The sequence below is a fragment of the Rhamphochromis sp. 'chilingali' genome (genome assembly GCF_963969265.1).
Source record: "Rhamphochromis sp. 'chilingali' genome assembly, chromosome: 13".
Classification (NCBI taxonomy): Eukaryota; Metazoa; Chordata; class Actinopteri; order Cichliformes; family Cichlidae; genus Rhamphochromis; species Rhamphochromis sp. 'chilingali'.
In genome coordinates, this window is record NC_137940.1 from 6,512,432 (window position 1) to 6,536,300 (window position 23,869).

Below are 23,869 nucleotides of genomic sequence, written 5' to 3' on the forward strand. Positions count from 1 at the left end.
TGGCAGTAACATGCAAGCATCTGCTTTCCTTCCAAGCTAATTTAAAATAAAGAGACAAATGTCTCTCTCACCAAGATTTGTTTCCTGTCTTATCAGCTTCTTAACTTTTATTAAAATTGGCTTGTAAAAATGTTGCACAGCAGCAAATGTTTGCATGCAGTTATGCGATTTCACTAAAGAAAATTGTAACTTTATCATTGTTCCTTTGGTTTCTAAAACAGATTTTACTTATGTTTTTGGCATAACTATTTAATTTTAATTTATATCTTTTTTTAAAATCAGTTATTTAATACAGATAGTCATTTTAACATTTACCTTTGCAAATTGGTTAATTCTCATGTACAAGAATGTTGCTGGGACATCAACATGACTTCTCTGCAGTTCAAGAGAAATACATTAGGTGACTAGGTCGAGAATAAAATACATGTCGCCTTTAAAAATTATAAACAGTTTTTATTAAAATACATTTTTACATTCTGAAATTCTCAAACTATATCACCAACACTGCAAAAAGGTGAATGTACATCTGTCCATTCCTAATACACTTATCCAATTAAGGGTTACATAGAGGGGAAGCTAGAGCCTATCCCAGCTGTCATAGGGTAAAAAGCGGGATACATAGGCATGGTTTGAAGCTGTGTAAAACCACATTATAGTAGCTTACACTGTAACACTTGTACTTTGCAAGTAGAGACACCTTGACTAAATTGTATGGATTCCTCATCATAATTAAAAGATTAGCATAAGTCATGTCCTTTTAAAGCTTTTGACCTGTATCACAGTAGGCTCAATAACCTTGGGTAGAAAGCGTTATCATCATCACCATTTTAGAATAGTTGAAAAGCTCAAGTAACACAAACCATTTCATTAGTCTATCTCTTGGATAATTCCTGCTTTTTCTGATTTAACCATATTGCATATTATTTTAGTTTTTTAAAGAGGGTTGAAAATAATTATTTATGGCACCTTCAGAGGACTTAAGACTCATGTTCCCCTCTCACAGCAGTGTTCACCACCTCTGAAGCCAAGACTCAAATGTTAAAAAGCTGCGATTTCACAAGTGGATCTGTTACATGAAATATCCCTGTAGGCGTCTTGAAAACAATGATCTTTTTATCCATTAGGCTTGCATAACACACCTACGGCCACTCTGATCTCGAGGCCGTCACTTTAGGCTGTGGAGCAGAACTGTTCCGGCTGTACAGCGGGAGTCCACTGAGGTCGTTCTTTGGGTTTGTCCGAACGTGGGATGCATTTAAAACGGAAGAGTTGATCGGAAATGTGCCAAAAAGCTAGCCCCCTCTTAAATATAACCTTTTCAGTTTTACGAAGGTGAAAGTGTGTGTGTGTGAGTGAGTGAGTGAGTGAGTGAGTGAGTGAGTGAGTGAGAGATGCCGAAGGTACTGGCAGATTAAAGTTAATGCTTGACCACAGTCACAGAGGAGAAGAAGGCCCTGAAAGTGTTTACTAAGCATATGTTGCAAAGGAGCTTGTGGAGGGTGGATCCGCTGTGCTGTGTGAGACTGTATCGGGTTGATAATTAGCTCAGATGTTCAGAATAAAGCCAACTGCTTTATTCAGGACTGTCACATTTATGTTTTCTCTGCTAAATTATGCATATGAAGCACCAACTGCACGTTGAGCGGTTTTAGTTTCTGCGAGAATGTGCTTCAGTGCCACTAGCTGAGATTCATGTGAGCAGCTAGATGAAAAGAAGGCAATCTGGCAATAGTCAAATGGGAATATTGCATTGTACAGAGCACGCAACATACAGCTGTTCATTCACCACAGCGCTGACTTTTGTAGACATGCTGGGCGTGTAGAATGCAAAAGTCTGAATTAGTTGGATCAAACTTGACAAGCTTCTTAGAACGAAGTCTGTGTGATGTCTGATTGAGCTTATGTAACAATAGAGCAGGTAAATGTCTGTGAGCTTCTTTTATCATTTTACCCTCCACACTCTTCCAAGTTTAATCCAAGGGTAACATTTCCATCGGTGAGAAAGCAGAATGACCCCTAGTGTTTTGTTGGTCAACAGCATATTAAACATGGCAAAAAGTAGGCTCAGGCTACTTTAAACAAAAACTTTCAGATGCTGGTTTCTCTTTCCTCTATACAAATATGGATATCGTACGGCCTCACTCATACGGTCCTAGAGACTGGCCAGCAATCTCCTAGCAAACACAGGTATCTAAGTTTCTACAGTCTGCCTGGATGATATTGACTTGTTATCTAATAACAAAAAAATACACTCCAACTATTCGCCAACTGACTGTAAAACTAAGAAATCACAAGCTGTGAGCATCAGCCTTCAAACTAAAAGTAGCTGCTTTTGAAACTGATATTTTGCAGGAGAAATGTGACGCTTTAATTCTGAAAGCAAACTACTTTTCCGCTTTTTGCACCTTTTCCAAGTTTTGCTGTTGGAAGTCAGTGTCTTCCATGTAACTGCAGCAATCCACTAACCAACAGAATGCTGACAAAGAGGTTTTTGATGCAGTATTCTCTTTGCAACAACAACAGCAACTTCACCAGCAACCACTCACCACTAGTCAGGAAATACATCTTTCGCTAATGACTGGTGGTTACCAGGAAGGCAGCAACCAATCTGTAGGCCTGACTGAGGCTTAATGTGTTTCTCTGGGACACAGTTCTGGATGCGGCACCCAATCAAAATAAAAGGTTTAAAGCAGCTTTAATGCAGCTGAGACCATTTGTTTCAGATAGTGGGCCTACATCAAGACCCAGAGTTAGACAAACATGAATTATATAAAGTTACCTACCTGACTAACACAGGTTTGTTAATCTTAGTGAAACGGCACATACACTGTGTTGAAAACAGTTATACAAAAGGAGCCAGTTCATGCCAACAATGAAGTAGAGAAAAATATGCAATGTTAAATTTACCAAGGTAATTTACTATTGCACTGGCTGATTAGATTATGGCCAACTGTCATTGGTTGTTGTAGTTTTTTATATTCATACACTAATTTCATTAATGAAATTTTTGTATTAACCCCCTAGTATATTGTAAGCCACTTGGCTCTATTTAAAAGAAAGAACAAAAAAAGGTGTTTTGGGGGAAATGAAGCAGAACCTATTTCCTCAGTGACAATCAGACATTTTCAAAATGACACATTCAATGGCACATTCTAAGTCAACGTTTCAAGGACTCCTGGGTCATGAAACTCACTCAGGTTTTGAATGACAGTCTGCATTTTCAGTTCAAGAATGAAAAGGAGAAGAATAAGACTTTTTCCTGACAGCGGCGTTGTGGCTGTATTCCTGTAACAGTGCTAGAGAAACTCTGTACAATCATTTAATGTGATGCAAAGCTGTAAACCTAACTGAAATCTTCCTGTTTTCCTGGTAGAAAGCGTGACTGTCATAGTTTCTGTATTAAAGCATTTGTTTGTCTTATCATCTTATTATGAACGTTTCTGTCGTTTTTTGTTTTTTTGTTTTGTTTTTTTTCTTTTCTTGTCTTTTACATGGATTGTTCTTATTAACGGTTTTCCTATAGGGGCAAAACACTGGGTGGTAAGAAAAGATCCAGACACACTGCCTCACCTAGTCTATAAAGAGGACAAATGGTGAAGGTAAAATGGCTCGGAGGGGAAATTGGTTGTGGCACGAGTAACTGAATGGAGTCCAGTGGGACTTCCTAAAGCTTTTAAAGATGTGGTGGAATTGGGTTTCAGACAGGCCCTACCCAGAAATGGCTGTTCATATCTACACTAGCAGCAAGGTTGAAAACCTGATACGTCTCCATCATTCTCTCAGTGCTTCTCTCGCTCTCTTACTGCTGGTAGCTGTAGTGACATCTGATCCAGGGGGGAGATGAATGGCTCAGTCATTAATCGTAGAAGCTGGAACTGTATGCCGTAAACCCAAAATCAAATATCACCTAAATAGATACATGTTTAGTCACGGTACACTGAAGGCTAACTTTAGCGTGCCGTGACCAAAGTGCACTACTGATTTAGTCAGTTTTAAAAGTGGCAGTCAGCCTTGTATAATTTATGATTCTGCAGAGATTATAAATGCCAATACATTTTTTTATGAAATAAGAGTTACAGAGTACTTCTTGAGCCTTGGTGACCACCCGGAGCTTTAAACTGAGTGCAGCTTGTGTTATGTTCAGTGTTTCTATCGTAGAAACTCACATAATGCATTGAGGCCATTTGGGATACAGTATCCTCTGGCCTAAGGAGGTTTTAGACCACCAACTTTCCAATTAATGGACATTCTCAAAAACAGGACAGAGGAAAAAGCAGCATTTATGACAAAGAGACAGGAAGGCATTTCAGTTTAACTGACTGTTTACTTGTTTACTTTCATTTTTAGTTGCCACTTATTTCTCTTTTACACACCGTCTGTTTAGGTTAAGATACCAAAGCTACTTGGCTCGGGTTATAAGATAATGGTTTGATTAGAAATCTACACTTTCACGTTGTTAGCCACATGCAGGTTACCAGGGTGATGACTACATTGCAGATTTAAAATGTGCTTTCAGTGCATGACTGATGAGATCAGATGATAACTGCCTACCGAGCCTGTTAGCAGCCACAGGATGGTGCTTCCTAGTGAGATCTATGGAAGTGATTACAACTGATAATGACCATTTAATGGGATGAAAACATTTGGAACGGGTGATCTGTTGTGACAGTTGTCTACCACTATATCACTCTGCACAGAATAACACATTTTTTTTGTAGCTGCCATTTTTCAGATGTTACACATCTATTTTTTGGGCCATTATTGAGATGGTTGTGTTTTAGGCGAGTGTCTTTAAAAGCTTTTCAACTACTGAGCTGTTAATGGTTTCAGGGATGAATTTTCCTTCAGAAGATTTTCCAGTGTGTTCCTTAAATTAGATGTGCCAAATCTGCAACTTTCAAATGTTAACAACAGGCTAAAGACAATCATTATTTTCACATGTACTCTGCATTCAACACTAAACTATTTTTAGCCATAGTTTCTAGTAACTGCATGGAACTGTGGACTTCCACCCTGAAACACCCTTTAGTAAACCCAGACCGATTTTACTTCCCTTCCTCCACGGTGCTGTGTGCATTCATTTTCAACATACTGCTATCAAGCTTCTTTCGTTCATCCACTTCCAAACTGTTTTCTCATCATCAGTCACTTCTTACACTGGGTAAACCAATACCACAACTCCTAACATATTCATCCCGTGTGGGAAAATTGCATTTTTTGGTAACAGAGGAATGTTTGCATCATCACATCTTGTGAACTGCTGGGAAAAAAAAAGGCCGGTACCGATAAGACTGTTTCTTGACAGGCAGACTCATCTGTGACTGTAGATGACAAAATAATCCAGTGATGATTTATTCTCTTGTTGCACAATACAGATGTTTCTCAACGCCTCTGATGTTCATTTCCATTCTGTGGAACAGTTGCCGGCTGAAGAGATTTTTTTTTTTGTGTGTTTGTTTTTTATTAATTCATTTCATGACTAGAAATGGTTACTGTGCTTGTGCATCTCATTATTTTTTTTAATTTTAATTAAAATATTAGGTGCTCATTCATCTGGTATGATTTTAATGGTGGTTGTTGTTGACAAACAAGTAAGTCTTGTTTTCTCATTTTAGAGCAATAGTATGTTTAAAAATAAACATTTCTAGGTCCTGCCAGCGACAGGCCACAGACTGTGAAACAGTACTGTTGGTTTGTTTTGACATGAAATTTTGATTTTGTGCTGAATATTTTTTGTCCTCAGTTTATTCTTTTCTTTTTTTTAAGGGGTTGTTCTTAGATACAACTCACACAGTCATGTGAACAGGACTACTCCACAAAATAACACTTATCATATCATCGGGGTTATCTTGCCTTTGGCTTGGAGGTTTTATTTTTCATTATTTTATTTTATTTTTTTGTTCAAACTGAAAGTCTGCTCTAAATCCAGGGACATGTAGTCTGACTATTAACCTGGCATCAATCATGCAATAAATAAATAAAACCCCATCAAGCTGCGAGTTGGGTTGAGTTTACCCAACAACCCTCAAGTTAAACATTGATCACTTGCTATGAAGTCTGTTTGTGCTACCAGAATGTTTGTTATTATCTTGCTAGTGAAGGTGTGTGTGTGTGTGTGTGTGTGTGTGTGTGTGTGTGTGTGTGTGTGTGTGTGTGTGTGTGTGTGTGTGTGTGTGTGTGTGTGTGTGTGTGTGTGTATTTCTAGCATATTGATACTACAGAACACTCAAGGTAAGAGGTGGGGATTGATAAGAATTAGCAATTCCGATTCCATTATCAATATCACTTAACAATTCAGTTCCCTTATTGATTCACATTAGCTCCACTTTGAGAGTCACCACCATCTCTAAGCAGCATATGAAAGTCATTACATTCATGTAAATTCATTTCATGCTGAGTTGTCACATGTTTGTGCATGTTGGAGGTATTTCCCCTCTTTGTTTGTTGTTACAGAGAACACTTTTCTTAAAAGTAGCACAGTACATTACTTAATCACACCCGGGAGAAAGACATTTGTTACACTACTCGTTAAGTTACTTTGATGTTAATCTTAATTACCAGTTAAGAATATAAACTTCCCGCCCCACACACCAACACAAATCCCTATTCTAATGAAGACACATGCGATCTATCTCTTAGTATTTATGTATGAAGACAAAGCCGACAACACAAATAAAAGATGGAAACCAGCACAAAGAGACTTTAAAGTGGTCGTCACGATGATTCTAATGTAGAAACATGAAAAGATAGAAACTCAGACTACAGCCTGACTGCTCATCAGTTTGATACCTGTTGAAGTTCAGCAGCTGCTTCACCGCAAATGACTGCTCACTTTATCGCGGTACTGGGCTGGGGTCAGCATTTACTCAAATTCAACACCAGTCTGGGCTCTTGGCTAGCTTAGCGTTAGCGTTATGTCTGTGCCGGTGCTTGCAAAGAGCCGAACTTGTTTTGTCTGTGCAGGTGCTTGCAAAGAGCCTAAGTTGCGTTAACAGTATGGTGCAGTTGTTTCGTCCTGGAGCAGTATCCATCGTGCTCCCAATCTTTGTGCAGTAAAATAAAAGGAATGTCTACATCCACGCTGTAAACTGCACCACTGTTTTCCTCCTCCGATCCAGCTGATCGTAGCGAGAGTGCATGAACTGATGAACGGGATCGATAGGCAGACTGACCAACAGTGTTTGGGAGTAACGGAATACATGTACCGCCGTTACGTATTTAAAATACAAAATATGAGTAACTGTATTCCGTTACAGTTACCGTTTAAAAAGGTGGTATTCAGAATACAGTTACTTTGTTGAAATAAATGGATTACACTGCGGTACTTTCCTGTTTCATTTTGTCGCGGGTCAGGACTGTTTGGGTTTTGTTTGACAGCTACGTTCTGTTGTTCCAGGCGGCAGCGTTACGGTTCCCATGGTTACAGGGCGACGCTCTATCTCTCTCTCTGCGACTGTGTGTTTCCTGGGTGAGAGAGCGCCTTTTCGTTGTTGTTGTTGTGCTAAGCTAACAGGCAGAATGCTACAAGCATAGCTCTAAAGAATGTAGCATCATGGGCAGTGTAGTCCGTGCTGCAGGGAGAATGGACTGCCATACACGTTATGTGTCTGTGAGCGCGAGGAGGGAGAAAAAGGGAAGTGGAAAGGTACGAGTTGTCATCGAGGAAAAACGGCAGCTGGAAGCATGTAAATATAATAATAACCACTGCAGCCAAGAAGAGTGCCTGACGAGCCCAGTTGTAAGTAAGCTATTAAGACTCGACTGTACACCGTGTTCGTGTTTTCCTCCGAAAACAATAAGTTCCGTTGGAGCAGCCTTTCAACGCCTCTCTCTGTCTCTCACAAGAAAAGTTGACCCACACAACAAAGTAAAGCTATTTTTCGGCTACGAGCCGACAGGGACCCCGCCGTATTAGTCAGAGGTCCCTTTACTACAGTTCGGAGTCGCGGACCTTCAGTAATAGTAATAAATCACACAGCAACAGTACATTCACGTTGTTGTAAAAAGCATGATAATAAGTAATCCAAAGTATTCAGAATACGTTACTGTCATTGAGTAACGTAACGGAATACGTTACAGAATACATTTTGGGGCATGTATTCTGTATTCTGTAATGGAATACATTTTAAAAGTAACCTTCCCAACACTGCTGACCAAGGAACTGGACTACTCTGAACTGGTTCTTGATTCTCATCCCTAACCAGGGTTAATCCCGAATTCATCTGAATTAGATTAAATCTTTTTTTTTTTTTTTTTTATAGTAGTCTCAGGTCCTGTGATTGTAAGCCAGGACCATATCATCAGACCACCTCCTCCATGCTCAACAGTTGGTGTGAGTTGTTTGTCCTGCCACATTTAGTTTTTGCCATACATGGCGCTTTGTATTATGACCGAACATCTCCGCTTTGGTCTCATCTATCCAGTCGACCAAACCTAAGCTGTGCTACTTTTTTAAGAGGGACAAATATTTCTCCTGCCCTTCCATATATACCATATAAGCCATCATAATGTTTTTTTGTTGTGGTTGGTTTGGCTTGTCATGGATTTTAACATGCTAACACAGGGCTGTAGTTTGAGATGTAATTCTTGGGTCTTTTGTGTATTCTCTGAGCATTGCATGGTCTTGCCTCGGGATGAGCTCTGGAGTTATTGCAGGTTATATGTGAGCTAAGGAAAATTTAAATTGCATGACACTGAACATATTTCCAGTTCTTTGTTGGAAATGCCAGCTTTAGGTGTTTAAAATTTTAAATGCGATGATGCCGCTTATCTGAAAACACAGTAAAATGATCATTTCAGCTTAAAGCTGAGGAAAAATGTTAAAAATAATGTTTAGAAACTAGCAATCGAGCTTTTGAACCACAGGACACAACTAGACATTGAGGCAACTTGTGAGTTGGTCTTATATTTTTCATGTCTAAAATAAATCTAAACACTGTAATTAGAATATTTGAGTTCAGTTGACTGACTTCATTGAGTAACTTCTACAAGCAGTGTACTTTGCGCTGTTTATACGTGCACATGGGAACATACAGTCCAGCATCTCACTCACTCGTGCTTTATAACAGGAAGTGAGTCGTACGCTGGAATGCGGCCGTATTCAGCTCACCACATTACACAGAGCGAGAGAGACAGACAGACAGACAGAGAGAAAGGGGGCAGGGCCATTGGACAGAAGCTGATCTACACTTTGAGCCACACACTCCCATTCTCATACACAAATCTCCGACAGCAGTGCCGGTTTGTGTACAGGACAATATGCCGCAGTTACAGCGAAGTCTCGGGACTTGGAACATGTTTGCTTGGCTTACTCTGAACTAACAAGAAGGGATATTTCAGAAGGAGGGGTTCATCTTATCAGGTGGCTGTGTCACTCTAGGAGCAGATTGGCGTGTCGGGGGTGAGTCATCAAAGTACAGCTGCATGGAACTCTTACCTAGAAACACATGAGCGTACGGCTTACTGAAGTTTTGCCTAGAAACTCCTTTGTTTTTGGTTGTAATTTAAAAATCTTGACTATTCTCCAAGCCGGGAGCTGGTTGCAGTAAAACCTTCAAGTCTGGAATGTGAAGTATGACTTTGATGTTATTTTGGATTTGTCAGTGTGAGGAGTGTGCTGCCAGCAAAAGGGGTGTGTGCTCTTTTGGGGTATATAAAGGAGGGGGTTAGAAACAACTTTTGGCAACTTTGAAACCAAAACAAAGATGGAGCCCCTGCTGTGGTGAGAACATGTTAGAAATGAGTGATAGTTGCAGTGATGACTGATGAATGTGTTTGGAAAAGTTGCAAGCGGCTAGCGTAGTCGCTCTTTCTCTACACTCGTGTCTCCAGTGCCCTTTTCTCTTTGCCTTTTACAATGTCAGTGAAGCTGTATTTTGGGAAGCAAAAGTCACGAGTCAGTTACACATTCTTGGATGCGTTGTCAGTGCCTATTTCAGATGTGCTCGGGCAAAGGTTTGGAATATGCATGTGGTGTGGACCACGCTGTTACTCCAAGGAATTCTGTTTATCTTTGCAAGGTGAGGTTGGCTCATCAAACTCGGCTCTGACAGGATGTTGGTAAAGGCTTCAAAGCCTGGATGCGGTTTTCATTCACTTTAGCAGTTGTAGCCAAAGATCCATCTGACCCCCCACTCCCTCCTTCTCTGTGCTGGGTCAGAAGTCTTGCATATCTGAGGAGTTTAATCTTTGTCCTTCTCAAGGGTCTGGTGGGTTAAAAAAGCCAGTGTGCCCTCTTACCACTTACTCAGTTAAACAGCTTAAAAGAGGAGAGGAGACCCCCCACCCCTCACTCCCTTCAGCTCAGACCAGGGGTACAGATTAAGTGTTGCGTTGGTTCACACAGGCAGCAGAGTGGATCCGAGGCTAAGGCGGTGGGCTGCCGGGCTGGTAGAATGAGAAGCTGGTGATGCATGTGGAATGACATTCCAGACGCCCAGGCTTGTTGTATAACGGAGGGGAATGCAAGGCTGCCGAGGCAGGGGAAATGTCAGACAGTCGACTGAGAGCTTCAGGGTTTAATTTGAAGTTGAGATGTTGGCTGCCTGTCAAATGACAGCATAGAAGCAAAAATGGGGATGTTCTCTTCACCATCAATTTCTTTTTCTTTGTTTTGTTTTGTTTCACATAGACTTGAGTTGTAGTGAAATTCTTGGCTGATGTGATTTTGAAATAACAATATTTGCTTTTGCTTGTATGGTTTTCATCATTCCTTCTTTTGGGCAATGAATTTTTAACTTGAGGTAATCTCTTGCTTATTTAAGAAGCTTTATGCTTTGTGAGAACGTAAAGGACTGAATTTCAATATGTGTTATTAATCATATGTGTCACAAAATAGGACATAATTTGCTATAGATGTATTCTCACACTTATTTGCTATGAATTCACTGTGAGACACATTTGGACTGCACACAGACATTGTTCTAGGAAGCTGGTTTAAAGACCCCTTGGTGTCTTATCCAATGGGCGTTTGTTGGCTTCACCTCTGTTGGGTCTAAAGAAGTTGAGAACTGCAGTGCACGCATAAAGATGGGCCATGGTAAGCTTTGAAAAGACAGAACAGGTTCAGACCTTTGTTACATGAGATGGATGGAAGGAAATGGGAGCGATTGCTTTCATTTGAGTAGTAAGTGTATTTTTGCAGAGCTTGCCTGAGGATTAAAGTACTGTTAATGTGGCACTTGATTAAATGTGTTTTTTGTTTTTAATTTGAATGGCATACTTTGAGTGACATGAGTGGTTTGAAATGAATTACTTTTTTTCAAGTTAAAAACAAAACATATAAGCTGTCACATTAACAAAAAAAAAAGGGGGGGAAACAGCAAAATTTTCAACTGTTCAAAAACAAAAGAAATGCATTGTCTTTATTTTTTGTCCTGTATTTTTCACAGCTTAACTTGAATTTTTTCTTAAAGAAACAATAAATTCAAGCAAAATAAAAAGGTGACGGAAATATAAAAGGTTACAGATTTACACAGTAAGTGTAGCAATATTTTGGTACTTTTACTAGTGATCATCTTTTCTTTGTGCTGTGCTCTGAATACTTGCTCAAGCATCTGGCACCTTTCCTATCTTTTTTTCCTTCCCTTTTTTAAATTCCTTTATCTGGTTTTGTAGGTTCATCAGCCAACACACACACACTGTAGTTCTCTGGAAAGAAAAAAACAACCTCACGTTAACTTGTGGCCCTGAATTCCTCGTTGATAAATAATTCATACCAAGTAGTGTGTGCCTAGACCTCTGCCTCTTTAGTTATAGCTAATAAAAATTGAATATTTGCATGGGTAGGCTTTGCAGAGTGTGCTGTGTGGCAGTGTTGATTGCTGGAGAGTTGCTTACATCCCAGTCCACCTAAGCATTAGCTAAGACAATCAGTGTTTGCTCTGAATGCATTATTTGTTTTCTAATTTACATTACCCTCTTGGCAGGCCCTCTACTTAATATTTGCTCAGCACTAGTCATAGGGCACTGGAGGCTTTAATCCACAAACAAGACACTTTTGTTAGAAAACACGCTCCTACCCCCACACACTCAACTTCTATAATCCCTTCTTTAATATTGCACACTGCCAGTGGCCCTCGCCTCCTGCAAAATGGAGGAATGGATTACTAAAGTCAGGAATGCAACGGAGGAACATGATTGAACATGTCACGTTCCCGTTTGTATTCTGGTGGCCTAACGTGTTTTGTGATGCTCATTGGGTGTTTTCGCTATCTCTTTTCCACTGTAGCATGAGTCGAAGGAGGCTGAACAGGATCATAGCTGGCACCAACGCAAACGTCCCTAAAACCAGATCAAAAGCACTTGTTCGTTTCTCTGAAGCCGCTGCCCAGCTGACAAATCATCTTTGGTGGAAGGAAGTTCCAAAAAAAAAAAAAAAAAATCACAGCATTTGTCTTGCGAGAACACGAGCGAAAATACTGAGTAAGCTGTCCTTACAGTGGCTCTGTTTGGCCCTGCGGTGGAATTCAGGCTTGTGTATTTCAGGGATACGAGCAGAGTTAGTAGGCATTAAACAGAAGCTCAGGCAAAGCAAACAGTGACAATCAGCATTAACCCCCTCGCTGCCTTTGCTCACCAAGGCTGTGTGGCCCAGCCAGTCACTCATGTTGCCTTTGATTTCAGTTTGTGCTTCTTGGCAAAACTTTACTGTGGAGTTGTGTGAATTATAAAGTCGACAAATAGCTCAAGTAAAATTTGCAGCTCTGGCAGAGAAACAACAGAACAGCTGACAGGAGGAAAAAAACACAAAGAAAAGAGAAAAAAGTCAACAAAAGGAAGTAGAAAGGGGAAAGCAAAGCCAGCTAAATCAACTCGTGGAAAACAAAAGCATCACAAAAATCATTACTCGCTCTCTGCCAAACTGACAGGTAGAGGATCACCAGGTTTTTCTTGGCTGGTGTTTATTCCCTGACTTGACCAAGCTACACCCACAACATGAAGCCACAAGCCCAAAGCTCTAAAGCATTTAGGCCATGCTGCGCTGGAGGTCTGCTCCTGTCGGGAATGATTGATGCAGGCTGGCACGTCCATAGGCTCACACCACTACCGCTGCTCACTTCATCTGTGGGTGCTGAGGAGAACTTGAACACCTGGAATTACTCAGTTTGTGTCAGTCGCAGGGTGAGGTTTGAGTAGATGGCAGGTTGCCCGAACAGAGCAAGTCACATTGACTACCACTGTTATTAATTAACCTGCCCAGAGATATATTTTTTTCTTTTTTCCAAGAAATAGTTTAGACATTGAAATATTAAGAACTTGTGAAAACTTCCCAGAGCCTAAAAGTGGGCTTAAATGATTTAATCAACAGTCTGAAACCACATGCATTTGAGTCACTGTCAGTTATAGAAGCAATAAGCAGCGTATCCTCACACTTTATGATTAGCAAAATGACCTCAGATATTTGCAGGAGTTTTAAAATGGTGTAAAATGCCCAGTGTGTTGGGTTAAAGAGGTTTTCACATTTTTACAACAGTTGACTTATTGAAACCACTGAAATTGTAATTCCAATTTTTCCATCTGAATTTGTCCTGTAACGTGTATAAACGTGCACACACCAAAGGTTTTGTGTTTTTATAAATCATTTGTCCTTAAAGAAAAACACACTGTGGTCAGGTCGGCATAGAGCGCTGATGAGTTTTTCCTGATGTTTCTAAAGCAAGAAACTGAGAATTTGAGTTCATTCAATTCTCATGAGAAGGCAGCAGCAGGGAGAATTTCATGGTTTGATCCAGGAGCTGAAGATGTATCGCGACTGCTTTTTTTGCACATATTTCAGGATGTCAGTGGGGCAGGCTGAGCTCTTGTTAGCTTATTTAGAAGAACATCTGAGGAGACAGAATAATAATTTCAGAAACCGAATAACCCAGAGCAGCATTTGGCTGTTTGTCAGGGGGAAGATGGTATTATTTTATATCACTGTGTATTCAGCGCTGAGGTGCGTTTTGAGCTTCAATGGCCAAATTTAGTGAAAAGATCGAACTTTGTTTGAAAAACATAAATGCCGTAAGTTCGTCCAGCGTAATTATGTGCTCGGTGTGAACGGCTACAGCGTGAATCAGAAAAATATTTTTGAAGCACAGATTATTTTCATGGCTTTTATGTGTGTAAAAGCATTAAGAAAACAAAAAGTCACATGTAAGATTTGTTTAAAAAATAAAACAATGAATTGACAATTAGAACTTGTTTCGGATTGAATTTTCTATGGACTGTTTGCTCCATTTACCAATTCAGGAAAAAATGTTAGTTTCCAAACCTACCTAGAAATGCATTTCATACTACAAAACCTCATCTCCTAAAGCTCAGCATTGCAAAACAGGTCAAACCTGGCACATAAACTCAACGTGCAATCTTTTTATTTGGAGTCACTTGAGTTTATCTTAAAACACAGTGATGTGGATCACATTTACAACCAAGAGATGTTTAAAAATAACAAACAAGGGAGCCCTTGTCTGATTCTGGACAAAGGCGGCATTCTTTCCCAAAGCCACAACTTGGATCTCTTCATGCTCAGTTTCCACTGCAGCTCGTCGTCTTCGAGACCTTTTAGTCTCTGCTGCCCCCCCCCCCCCCCCCCCCCTCATTAGAAGGGAAGCATACTGTACAAATTGTGACGTAGCGAGAGTGGACTTTTCCAGAGGTGGGTGGTTCCCTTCTGATGGGTCACAGCTGAAAAGAAGTGTTCATTCATTGCGGCTCAATCCAACATTATATAGGGATATTCCATACTGCATATTTAAAATGCTGCACAAGGAGTTACCTGTAGGTTAGGACTTATATTTAAGAGTTTTCAGCTGCCTATGCGCAGCTTGAATAAGACTGAGTTCAGCTGGCTTTAGATAAAGATTTAATATTTCTCTTTTCCCTCCTTTCTCTAGTTTTGGGAAGCGATCAGCTGGCAGCCTTCGACGTGGATGTGAGTGCATCGTCCTGGAACCATCAGAGATGATTGTGGTGAGTTGTATTTCTCAGACTTTTAGCACACTTGTGTCAAAAGCATTACTTGCATGCACACCAACACACCACCTAGCAAGCACAAATTGGAAGTAGCAATTATGACTTTTTTTCTTTGTAAGAAATGCATAAAAATACATAGAAATTGAGAAAAATAACACACAGCAACAGAGAGAACTGACAAATGATAATTTTGTATACTTAACAAGCTGAAACCACACACCCGGCTTGTAGTTTTTTAAACCTACAAAATATTAAAATTGCCACCGTTTAGTTACTACCTTTAAGGTCAGACTTTGGTTTTTTTCTAATCCATCCACCTGTCATTTCTGATGTAATGTAAGTTACTCAAACATCAATACAAAGGGGGTACAAACAGGTGGGGTTTTTCTTTAGTTCACCTTAATGTATAGGATACAAAAAGAAACATTATGGTAATCATTGATTTTGTAATTCTGTCAATCTGTGAAACAGCTGGACTCAATGTCGATCACCAAAAATCTACAGCCGACTGTCGCTGATTTAGTTTATTTATTTATTTATTTTTTATTGGATTGTTTTAAGTGCCTTTTATTGACATTTCTCTACAGCTGTCTGTGACAGCTGTATATGCAGTATATTACGTGTGGCTAGCATGTAGTGCTAATTTTCAAAACTGTTGCAAGGCTCCATGATTTGCCATTGCTGTAAAATATTTTTTTAAACAAACGAACAAAAAAAGCCACAACCTCAGACCCGTCTTACGTCTTTAACTGGATTGATGCCAGGTCTTTCTTGGAAATTAGATTTAAATCTCAGTGAGATTTTTACCTAGATAAATAAAAGATTGATACAAAAACTGAGCACGCTGCCTGTCCTGTGGTTCAATGCAGGGTGTACATGTGTAATAAGGACATGGATATCAGTTATATGCTAGTTGGCCTTATGTTAAAGCAAAGAAAAAAAGGTAGCATGACTATCTTCGACAGATAAGAACACCAGTGTGCTTTGCTTTCACGAAATTTGGAAATGACTGGTCCACATAATGCTGAGAAACAGAAAGTTTGTGACCTGCTTTAATAATCAAGTAAACACAGTTTTTTTTTTTCATTTGTTTTGAAAGAGGAACACGTGAGGAAAAGGAACTGAAACTAGAGAAATAAATCAGAGGGCACATGTAAAACATGGTTAATGCTATCAAGATATTAGTCAAATTGAGTGTTGTGTTGAGGGGTAAGGAACAGTGCAGTGCAGCTAATTTGCCTGCCTGTGGCAATTATAACATAATGTTCATCCACTAAAATGATTGGTTGCTTCATGGCACCGTTTGCCCCACCTTATAATAACACAGAAACACACCCTCAACTGCCATTTCTAGCAGCGCATATCCACCCTATTCTATCATCGCCGTAAAATAAAAAAACATAACACACATAATAACAACCGGTTTGCACTGCTGTAGTCACAGCACTGTTCATTCACTGTAATTGCCTCTTCTCTGTGAGTGTGCTGTGTAGGTGGGTGGGTGGAGGGGGCTTGTGATAACTGAGCTTCTATCAGATAAACACACACTCCTTAATAATACCTCCCTCTGTTCTGCTCGCTGCAGACACTTTGTAGCCTTTTGCCTCTTATGCTGCTACAGTTGCTAGCTTGCCCTGTAATTACTGAAAAGGGCTCTTATGCTGCCGAGGAAGTGATGCACGCGGATGAACCTCTCTGCTACATGTTAAGAGTGTACAGAGATATGCAGACGTGCCGTTATAAACATAAGCAAAGCTGCTCACGTGTCTGTGCTGTACACGCGTTCACTCCGAGATTTGCAATTAGACACACAATCACACTTACGCTCTCGCTCGCACACAGCTCCATTGCCGTTGTCATGGCAGCAGTTGGTAAGGCAGAGAGAGATTTTAGTGGTGTAATCCCAAAGGCTGAGCGCTGTGAAATGTGAAGCCGCAGTGAAAGTAGCGAGCGAGGAGAGGGAAGGGAAGGAATGGGCCAAAAATGTAAAGTCAGATATGTCATTCCATCATGGCACAAAGCCGTGTGGCACCAGAGCACCGTTTAAGTAGTCTAAAACCAAAAAAGCGTCACAAAATTGTACCGCTTGACTATAGCGATGGCTTAGTTAAAGTGGCATACTGTGCCAGTTTCCACATGGAAAATGTTTTTCTTCCTCCCAGTTCATTAAAAATGGAAACATGGATTTTTATCTTTTTTGAACTTGTAATTTCATTGTGGTTAATATGTCTAGCAGACACTGAGAGAGTTGAGCATCTCTATTTCCAACTCTGCCAGGCTCCATCTCTGTTTATCTCTACCTGTCAATCAGTTTACTCCCCATTGCTTTTCACTCCTTAGCTCACTCCTTCCATCCAGATTCCTCGCTCAGCCCTCTGTTTCTTTCTCTCTGTCTCTCCTTTTGTTTTGTGAGCACCCTTTTGACGTAGGTGTGCATCGTACAGCCCACACACGCTTCTATTTTTACGCAATGAGCGGAGCGGTAGGAAGGGAGGTGGGGGATTCGGGAGGGGGCGTGAATGAAGACGAAGACTGTCACTCCCCTCATCTCCATCTCCCTCCCTTTCTATCATTTCCAGGTGGACTATATGGATGAAAATGAGGAGTACTTTCAGCGACAAGCCTCGCACAGACAGTCCCGTCGGCGCTTTCGGAAGATCAACCAGAAAGGGGAGAGACAAACAATCATCGACACAGTGGATCCGTACCCTACAGGAAAGCCACCCATAGCCCGCGGGTACCACACGGTGAGTTGCATCCTGCGCTACAGTTTTGTTGTTGTTTACCCTCGCTGTGGCAGATCGCTGCGCGCTCCGGAGGCGGTATCAGCGTTGCTCTATCACTGTGTTATGCTCTGTTTGTGTGTCGAGCTCCTTCTTCCAAACCTGTTGTGTTTCTGCTTCGGATACTAGCTGAAAATTAGTGTGTTCACTCTGTTTGAGGCCCTTTGCTGACCCTTGGTTGTAGCTGGGTGTACTGTGATGTCTTATTTCCTGGAGAAGGTTGCTCTTGTCTTCATTGAGTGCACTTCAAGCTTGTTTTTTAGTCTCCCTCTACTCCTTGTAGAGTTTAATTATTTTAACCTTTCTTGGTAAAATAGAATAGAGTGGCTACAATGTTTTGTGTGATGTTTACAGCTCTTTCTGGCTTTTGTCTGTTCCTTAGTCCTCTCTTGATAAACGCTTCTGTAGTTTGGTTTTTTTGAGCATCACAGTTTATCTGTGCTGTACCTGTCGTCTTCAGACTGTTTGTTTGTGCTGTCACACATCATATATTTTGTGCACATTGATAACTTATAAAAGGTTTGGTTTCCAGGTAAGATCCACATTTTACATCAATAATTTTAAGTTGTCATGTTTGCTGGTGAATCTAAGCATCATTATAGTTTGTAAAGCATCATGAGCTGTTTTTTACCTTGTTGAAACAAGCTGAACAAAAAACATTGGAGATACTTTACTGAAGAGGGAATTAAATGAGTTTTACATTGGTAAACTAGCAGTTCAAGGCTAACTGCTACAAGCATAAAACACCTGAATCTCAGAGCAAACATTAGCGGTTGAGTCAGTGGCTATGCCTTTGTTACACTCTCACTATGGAAAAGAGTGGCTGGAGACTTTAAAACACAGATGTGATACAATGTTGTTCCCTTTGAAATATTTGCTTGAGAGATGGACACTAGGTCTGCTACTGCTCACAATTGGTGACCGTCCTCAAAGCGACTTTGGTCCATCAAGATACAGATAAGATCCCGTCAGCCTGCTCGTCAGTCTATCAGTTTGTGATTGAAAAGGGTAAAGCTGGCAATTCCAGTCTGTTTATGATAATATGGCAATAAACTGTGTGACAAACTGGTAAAGATCACAAATCTGTTGCTTATTACATAGACTATACAAGCAATAGTACTGGCTGCCTACACAATATAGCCACAGGAGCTGCTTGATCATGGAGACCCGCTCCATGAAGCACACTGATGTTAATGCCAGAGAAGGTTTGAAGCTCTGCAGGTTAAGAGGTGTGGTCCAATACTTTTGTTAGGCAGTGTAGCTGGGATAGGTTTCTACCCTTCATCAATCAATTTTGCTTCCTGTGACCTGCATGGAGTTTCAAATGTTACCATTTAGCATTGTACTCACCCTTTAATATTTTTCCACACAATATAAATTTTCCAGCACATTTGGTGTTGCACAGAACGGCTGTTCGTAATAAAAACATTAAGATCGTTTTCTTAGTTATTGCACTGTACAAGGAGAGAAAATGGAAGACTACATGCTAAACAGAAGGGCTTGTTTCAAACTACACATTTTCTTCCATTGCTAATTGCTTAAAGGAGAAATGTTGTTTGCAACGCTGACTTTTTGAAGAAGTCTGATCTAATTACTGTACCATATAGTATTGAATTTACCCATCTGAGGCGATTTGACAGCAGAGGACTAAGTTTGCCCATTGTGTTGCACCATGCCTTCTCCCCTTCATGCTTTCTTTCCCTGGGAATAGGAAGTGAAGCATTTTCACACTAATGATGCAAATACCCAGCATGCAGTTGCTGCACACAGTTTTACCTGTTCTGCACAATTTCACTGCATTCCCTTCATTCCTGACACTCCCCCGGGCGTTCTGTCAGTGTACCAGTTTCGTTTTTGTTTTTTTGAACTTGTATTGCTGTGAAACAATCGAGCTCCAAATGGGAAAATGCGGCAAAGTAGTCTTCCTGCCTCCATCCAGCCCCACCCAGTATCCTAAATATAGACGCGCAGTGTTTTTGATTCAAAAGACTGCACTGAACTTTCTCATGGCCCGACGTCTCCTGTCACATACCCAACTCTCCTCACTCTAGTACCGCTCCTGTGGGAAGGATGGACCGGGTGCTATGGCAACCAGCAGTCCCAGATGGGCTGTGCTCGAGTGCACTTAGAAGTACAGTAGGGAAGGGAGCTAAGTTAACAAGAGTGCAGCATGCTGCCGCCGCTGCTGCTGCTGCTGCTGACAGAGGGGTGGAGGGGTGTGGAGTGACAGAGAAGCTGAATCTGGGCGGATGCTAAGCTGACATAGCAAGCTAATCTCCAGAATTTAGAATGCCAGACACCGCTCAGATTTTCCTCTCTCCTTCCCCGAGGCGCTTTTAAGAGGTGAGAAATGCACTGAGGAAAAACTTGGGATTGAAGACAGGATATCGCTCCAGCAGGCAAGGTTTTTTTTTCTTTTTTCTTTTTCTTCATTCAGCTTAGTCACTGCTAGGAAGGCAAATATGGAACCAAGTACAAAAACCTCAGAAGGTAAACTGCTTCTAGGAGAAGAATGAAAACTAATCTGTTGATTGCTGAGCTGATTCTGCTTATACTTGATAAGTTAACTGACTTATTTTTCCGTAGGTTTGTTCATAAATTGTAAAACTGAAGGTAGCCTAATGTGGCTTTAAACTACCTGTTTGTCTCACCACCAGTTCATAAACTAAGTTGTAAAACAGCCAAATCGATTAGTCCTTTACATTTGAACATTGGTTATTAGCCATTTTCACAGTATTTGACTTTGTAAACTCTTATCTTTAGAGCTTTAATGATTTGTCAAACAAGAAATTACCTTAATTGGAATGTTTTGATAACTCATGAGTCGCGTATTCTGTTCTTATGCAATGGTTCCAAACATTGTTAGTCATAGCTTTTCCAGTGTGAAGACGATGATTACGAGCTGCCCATCAGTCTACGCCTTCACAATTCACAAGAATCGCTCCTTGTCTTAAGGTATTGGTCAGATTTTAGTGAAACAAGATTAATACATATCTATATGAATGTTTGAGCCTCTCTGACTTCTCAGTGGATTTTAATTCTCATTAGTTTGTGCAATACAACCAACCAATAACAACAAAAATTATCACTTTCTTTCTGTTTTTCACACATTACAATTATATGTGAACAGTGATGGATCGTGGGCCAGATGAGCTACTATGTTGTTGATGTGCTGCATTTGTGGGTTTTTTGTTTTTTTTTTGTTTTTTTGGAAGTACTTGAAAATGTCATCTCGAGAGTTGAGGAATTTTTAGTATTTGATAAAATAGTTTTGGTTCATTGGCAAAAAATTATCAGAAGGAACAAATTTAGAGGTCCGTTCACATTGCCCGTTCACTCTCCTCACATCATTTATGTTTTGTAAACTTCATCATTAATCTCTATTTTCGTATTTCAATGTGCATGATGAGATGTTCTGTGCCAATCCCAGCCACTGTCCTTGGTGCTGCATTAGATCCTGAAATAGCTAATGCTTTCCCAGTAGGATAAGTATCCTTCGTTATTAGTGACAGATTGGCTCGTTCCCAGTCTTTACACTGACAAACGAAGGCGTGTTCCCGCTGAAAGCGTCAAATCATCTCGTCTATGAAAAATCAGGCATTCTGGCCCATGTTTGTACATTTTTCCCAATGTTGGACAGTGTTCAACAGAATGAAGTGGATTTCATAGTCCTGTTCAAGTCCAGAGGGAAAGGATAACTATGGCAGGAGCAGCCAGTCCTAACATTCAGTTTCTATGAAATCTGGAGAATTTTTTTTAATTATCAACCCATTAAATCTTTGCTTAAGTTTTTTTTTCTATGATCAAGGAAACACCACATATGCTGCAAAGTGTTAACTGATTCCTGTATTTATGTTACATGAGCCCCTGCATCCTCTTGCTTCAGCCATTTACCTGGTACATTGATTAAATCTGTGAGCGTTTAGTGCTCAGGCCTCAGAATGATGAGTAGGATCTGGCCACAGGTCACACAGCGTCTGCAGACAGAATCTGTGTGAGCTTCTCTGACCCCTCTACAACAACCTGGACATTCCACTGTAAGTTGCTCTTCAGAGTGCCGGCTTCATAGCTAAAATATAAAAGTAATGCTAACCCTGTAGTGGAACTCCCAGTGGGAGAGCTGACACTTCCATGCAGACCCCACTCTCCCCCACAGTCTGAAGTAGAGCTATCATCTGTATGAAGAGAAGATTATTTGATTTTCTGAGTTCAAAGAAAGTACAAATCCTTGATCAAGTAGATTTAGATAGTTTCAGAACGCTTTAAATTAATGGCTTCATTTGGACCTGTTTGGACCCCATTTATCATTTGGATGACTTATTTGGGATTGACATTCCGTGGAAGATATGCAACTGCTCCTTTAAATGATCTCATTAACTGGTTTGTTTGCTACACTTTATGCAATTCCATACAGCGTGCCTTGGAATTAAATGGAAATACAAAGATGTACAGCATGCATTTAAAATAAAAAACAGAATTGTTTAATTTACTGTTGGGGAAGTGAACTTGTATGTCTTGTTTCAGAGAGCACAGATGACTAGAGCTGCTGTTTTAGTCTGTGCAAAGAATAAGTGTTAGACTAAAAGGGGTCAGTTTAAAATGAATCACTTAAATAGATGAATCATCAGAATAAGTGCCATCTTTTTTTCTCATCTGCATATATTTGCGACGCAGAAGCTGTTAAATGCTAGACATATTAATTGGGAAATATGTGCATTTAGGACTGGTCATATCTATAAGTTGATGTAAAGAAGCCCATATGATATTAATCTTGTGTTTTTGTGGCCAGATTTCACACATAATTGGCTTGGCTCTGGCACAGGAAGATCTTAATTTGAAATCTGCCTGCACAGCTTTATTTGGCTCTATTATTTTTACAACCTGGAAAATTGTTTCTACTAATAATTGATGGTGTAGGTGGAAAATACGCCACACTATTACAGAGCTTGTACAGTTGTACTTGTTTTAATCTTAACAAGACAACAGTTTAAAAAAATGGCAACGTGAAAGCGAAATGTTTGCTTGGTTGAACTGCCAGCATCATGCACAGTTTTGTTTGTTATCGTCCGCTGATGCCATAAAAGACGGCAGTCAGCAACAGACAATGAACGATGGAAGTCGTGATTAGTCGAGGCACTGTGTATTCTGCAGGTATAAATATCTGTTATGAACATATTTCTTGTGTAGTCTGAGTCTGACATGAGAAGTTGTCGACGATATTTTTATGAGCACTACACCAAACACCTTTGGAGTTCTAAAACCACATTTCAAACTTGCATTGCTTCAATGCAGACGCCGTGTGTCGGCTGGCGTTAGTAATTCATCTTCCTGCAGGTAGAGAAACGGACTGCCCTTTGCAGTATTTCTATGGTGAAAGATGGCAGTTTGGGCTTCCTTTCTAAGTACTGTTCTGATTTACTGTCAGACTTAGTGACCACACTTTTTTCTTCTGCAGGGTACCTTTAAAAGCTTTTGATTAAAGGTATGATGTAAGGCTACATATCAAAACGGAGTCATGCTCTCATTCCTGTAGTTTGGTACGGGAAATGTAAAGTTATATGCAGTCAGTGTTCTCATCTGAAAAGCTCCTCTGAAAATTCAAGTTTCCATCATTAGACACTCTGCAGACAGTTCTGTTATTTAAATCGATGGAGGCAGATATATAAAAACACATTTCTGCTTCTAGAGATGAATCGGGGCAGTGAAAGAGGGCCGTGTTTAGGATTCAACACATGCCTCCTGCGTGCTCAGAGCAGTGAGTTGACACTTGTGTGCCTTGTTCAGAATGAAAACACACACACATATATACACGCACACACTTGATCTTTATATATTCTCTGTAGCAAATGCTCATAATCTCCATTTCTCAGTCGCTCTCCATTTTGCACTTAATCTCACACGCTCCATCTCTTCCGCTAATATCAACAGCCATTTTTGCTGTCGACCTGACGCACACACATACCGACATGCACACACAGATTGTGTCTCTGATCTCTCACTCAGGCACTTGCTAGAGGTCTTTGTGCAGATTCTGTCACTCACTCTGAAATGAAATGTCAATGTGGCTCCTGTTAAGGCTTTGTGTTTACCACGCTGCCGATTTTATCCATTACAGATTTTAAACATATTAC

General features: G+C 40.3%; 1 protein-coding gene across 6 annotated transcripts in view; it reads left to right on the forward strand.

Annotated features, from left to right (window-relative positions):
• Positions 1-23,869, forward strand: part of rapgef2b (Rap guanine nucleotide exchange factor 2b) — a 109,673-nt gene that overhangs the window by 44,229 nt on the left and 41,575 nt on the right. For all 6 annotated transcript variants that reach the window (XM_080900905.1, XM_080900909.1, XM_080900910.1 and 3 more), the window contains exons 5-6: positions 14,877-14,952; positions 17,535-17,702. In XM_080900905.1, the coding sequence (XP_080757031.1) occupies positions 14,877-14,952; positions 17,535-17,702 (244 nt within the window). The remainder of the gene's footprint in view (positions 1-14,876; positions 14,953-17,534; positions 17,703-23,869) is intronic.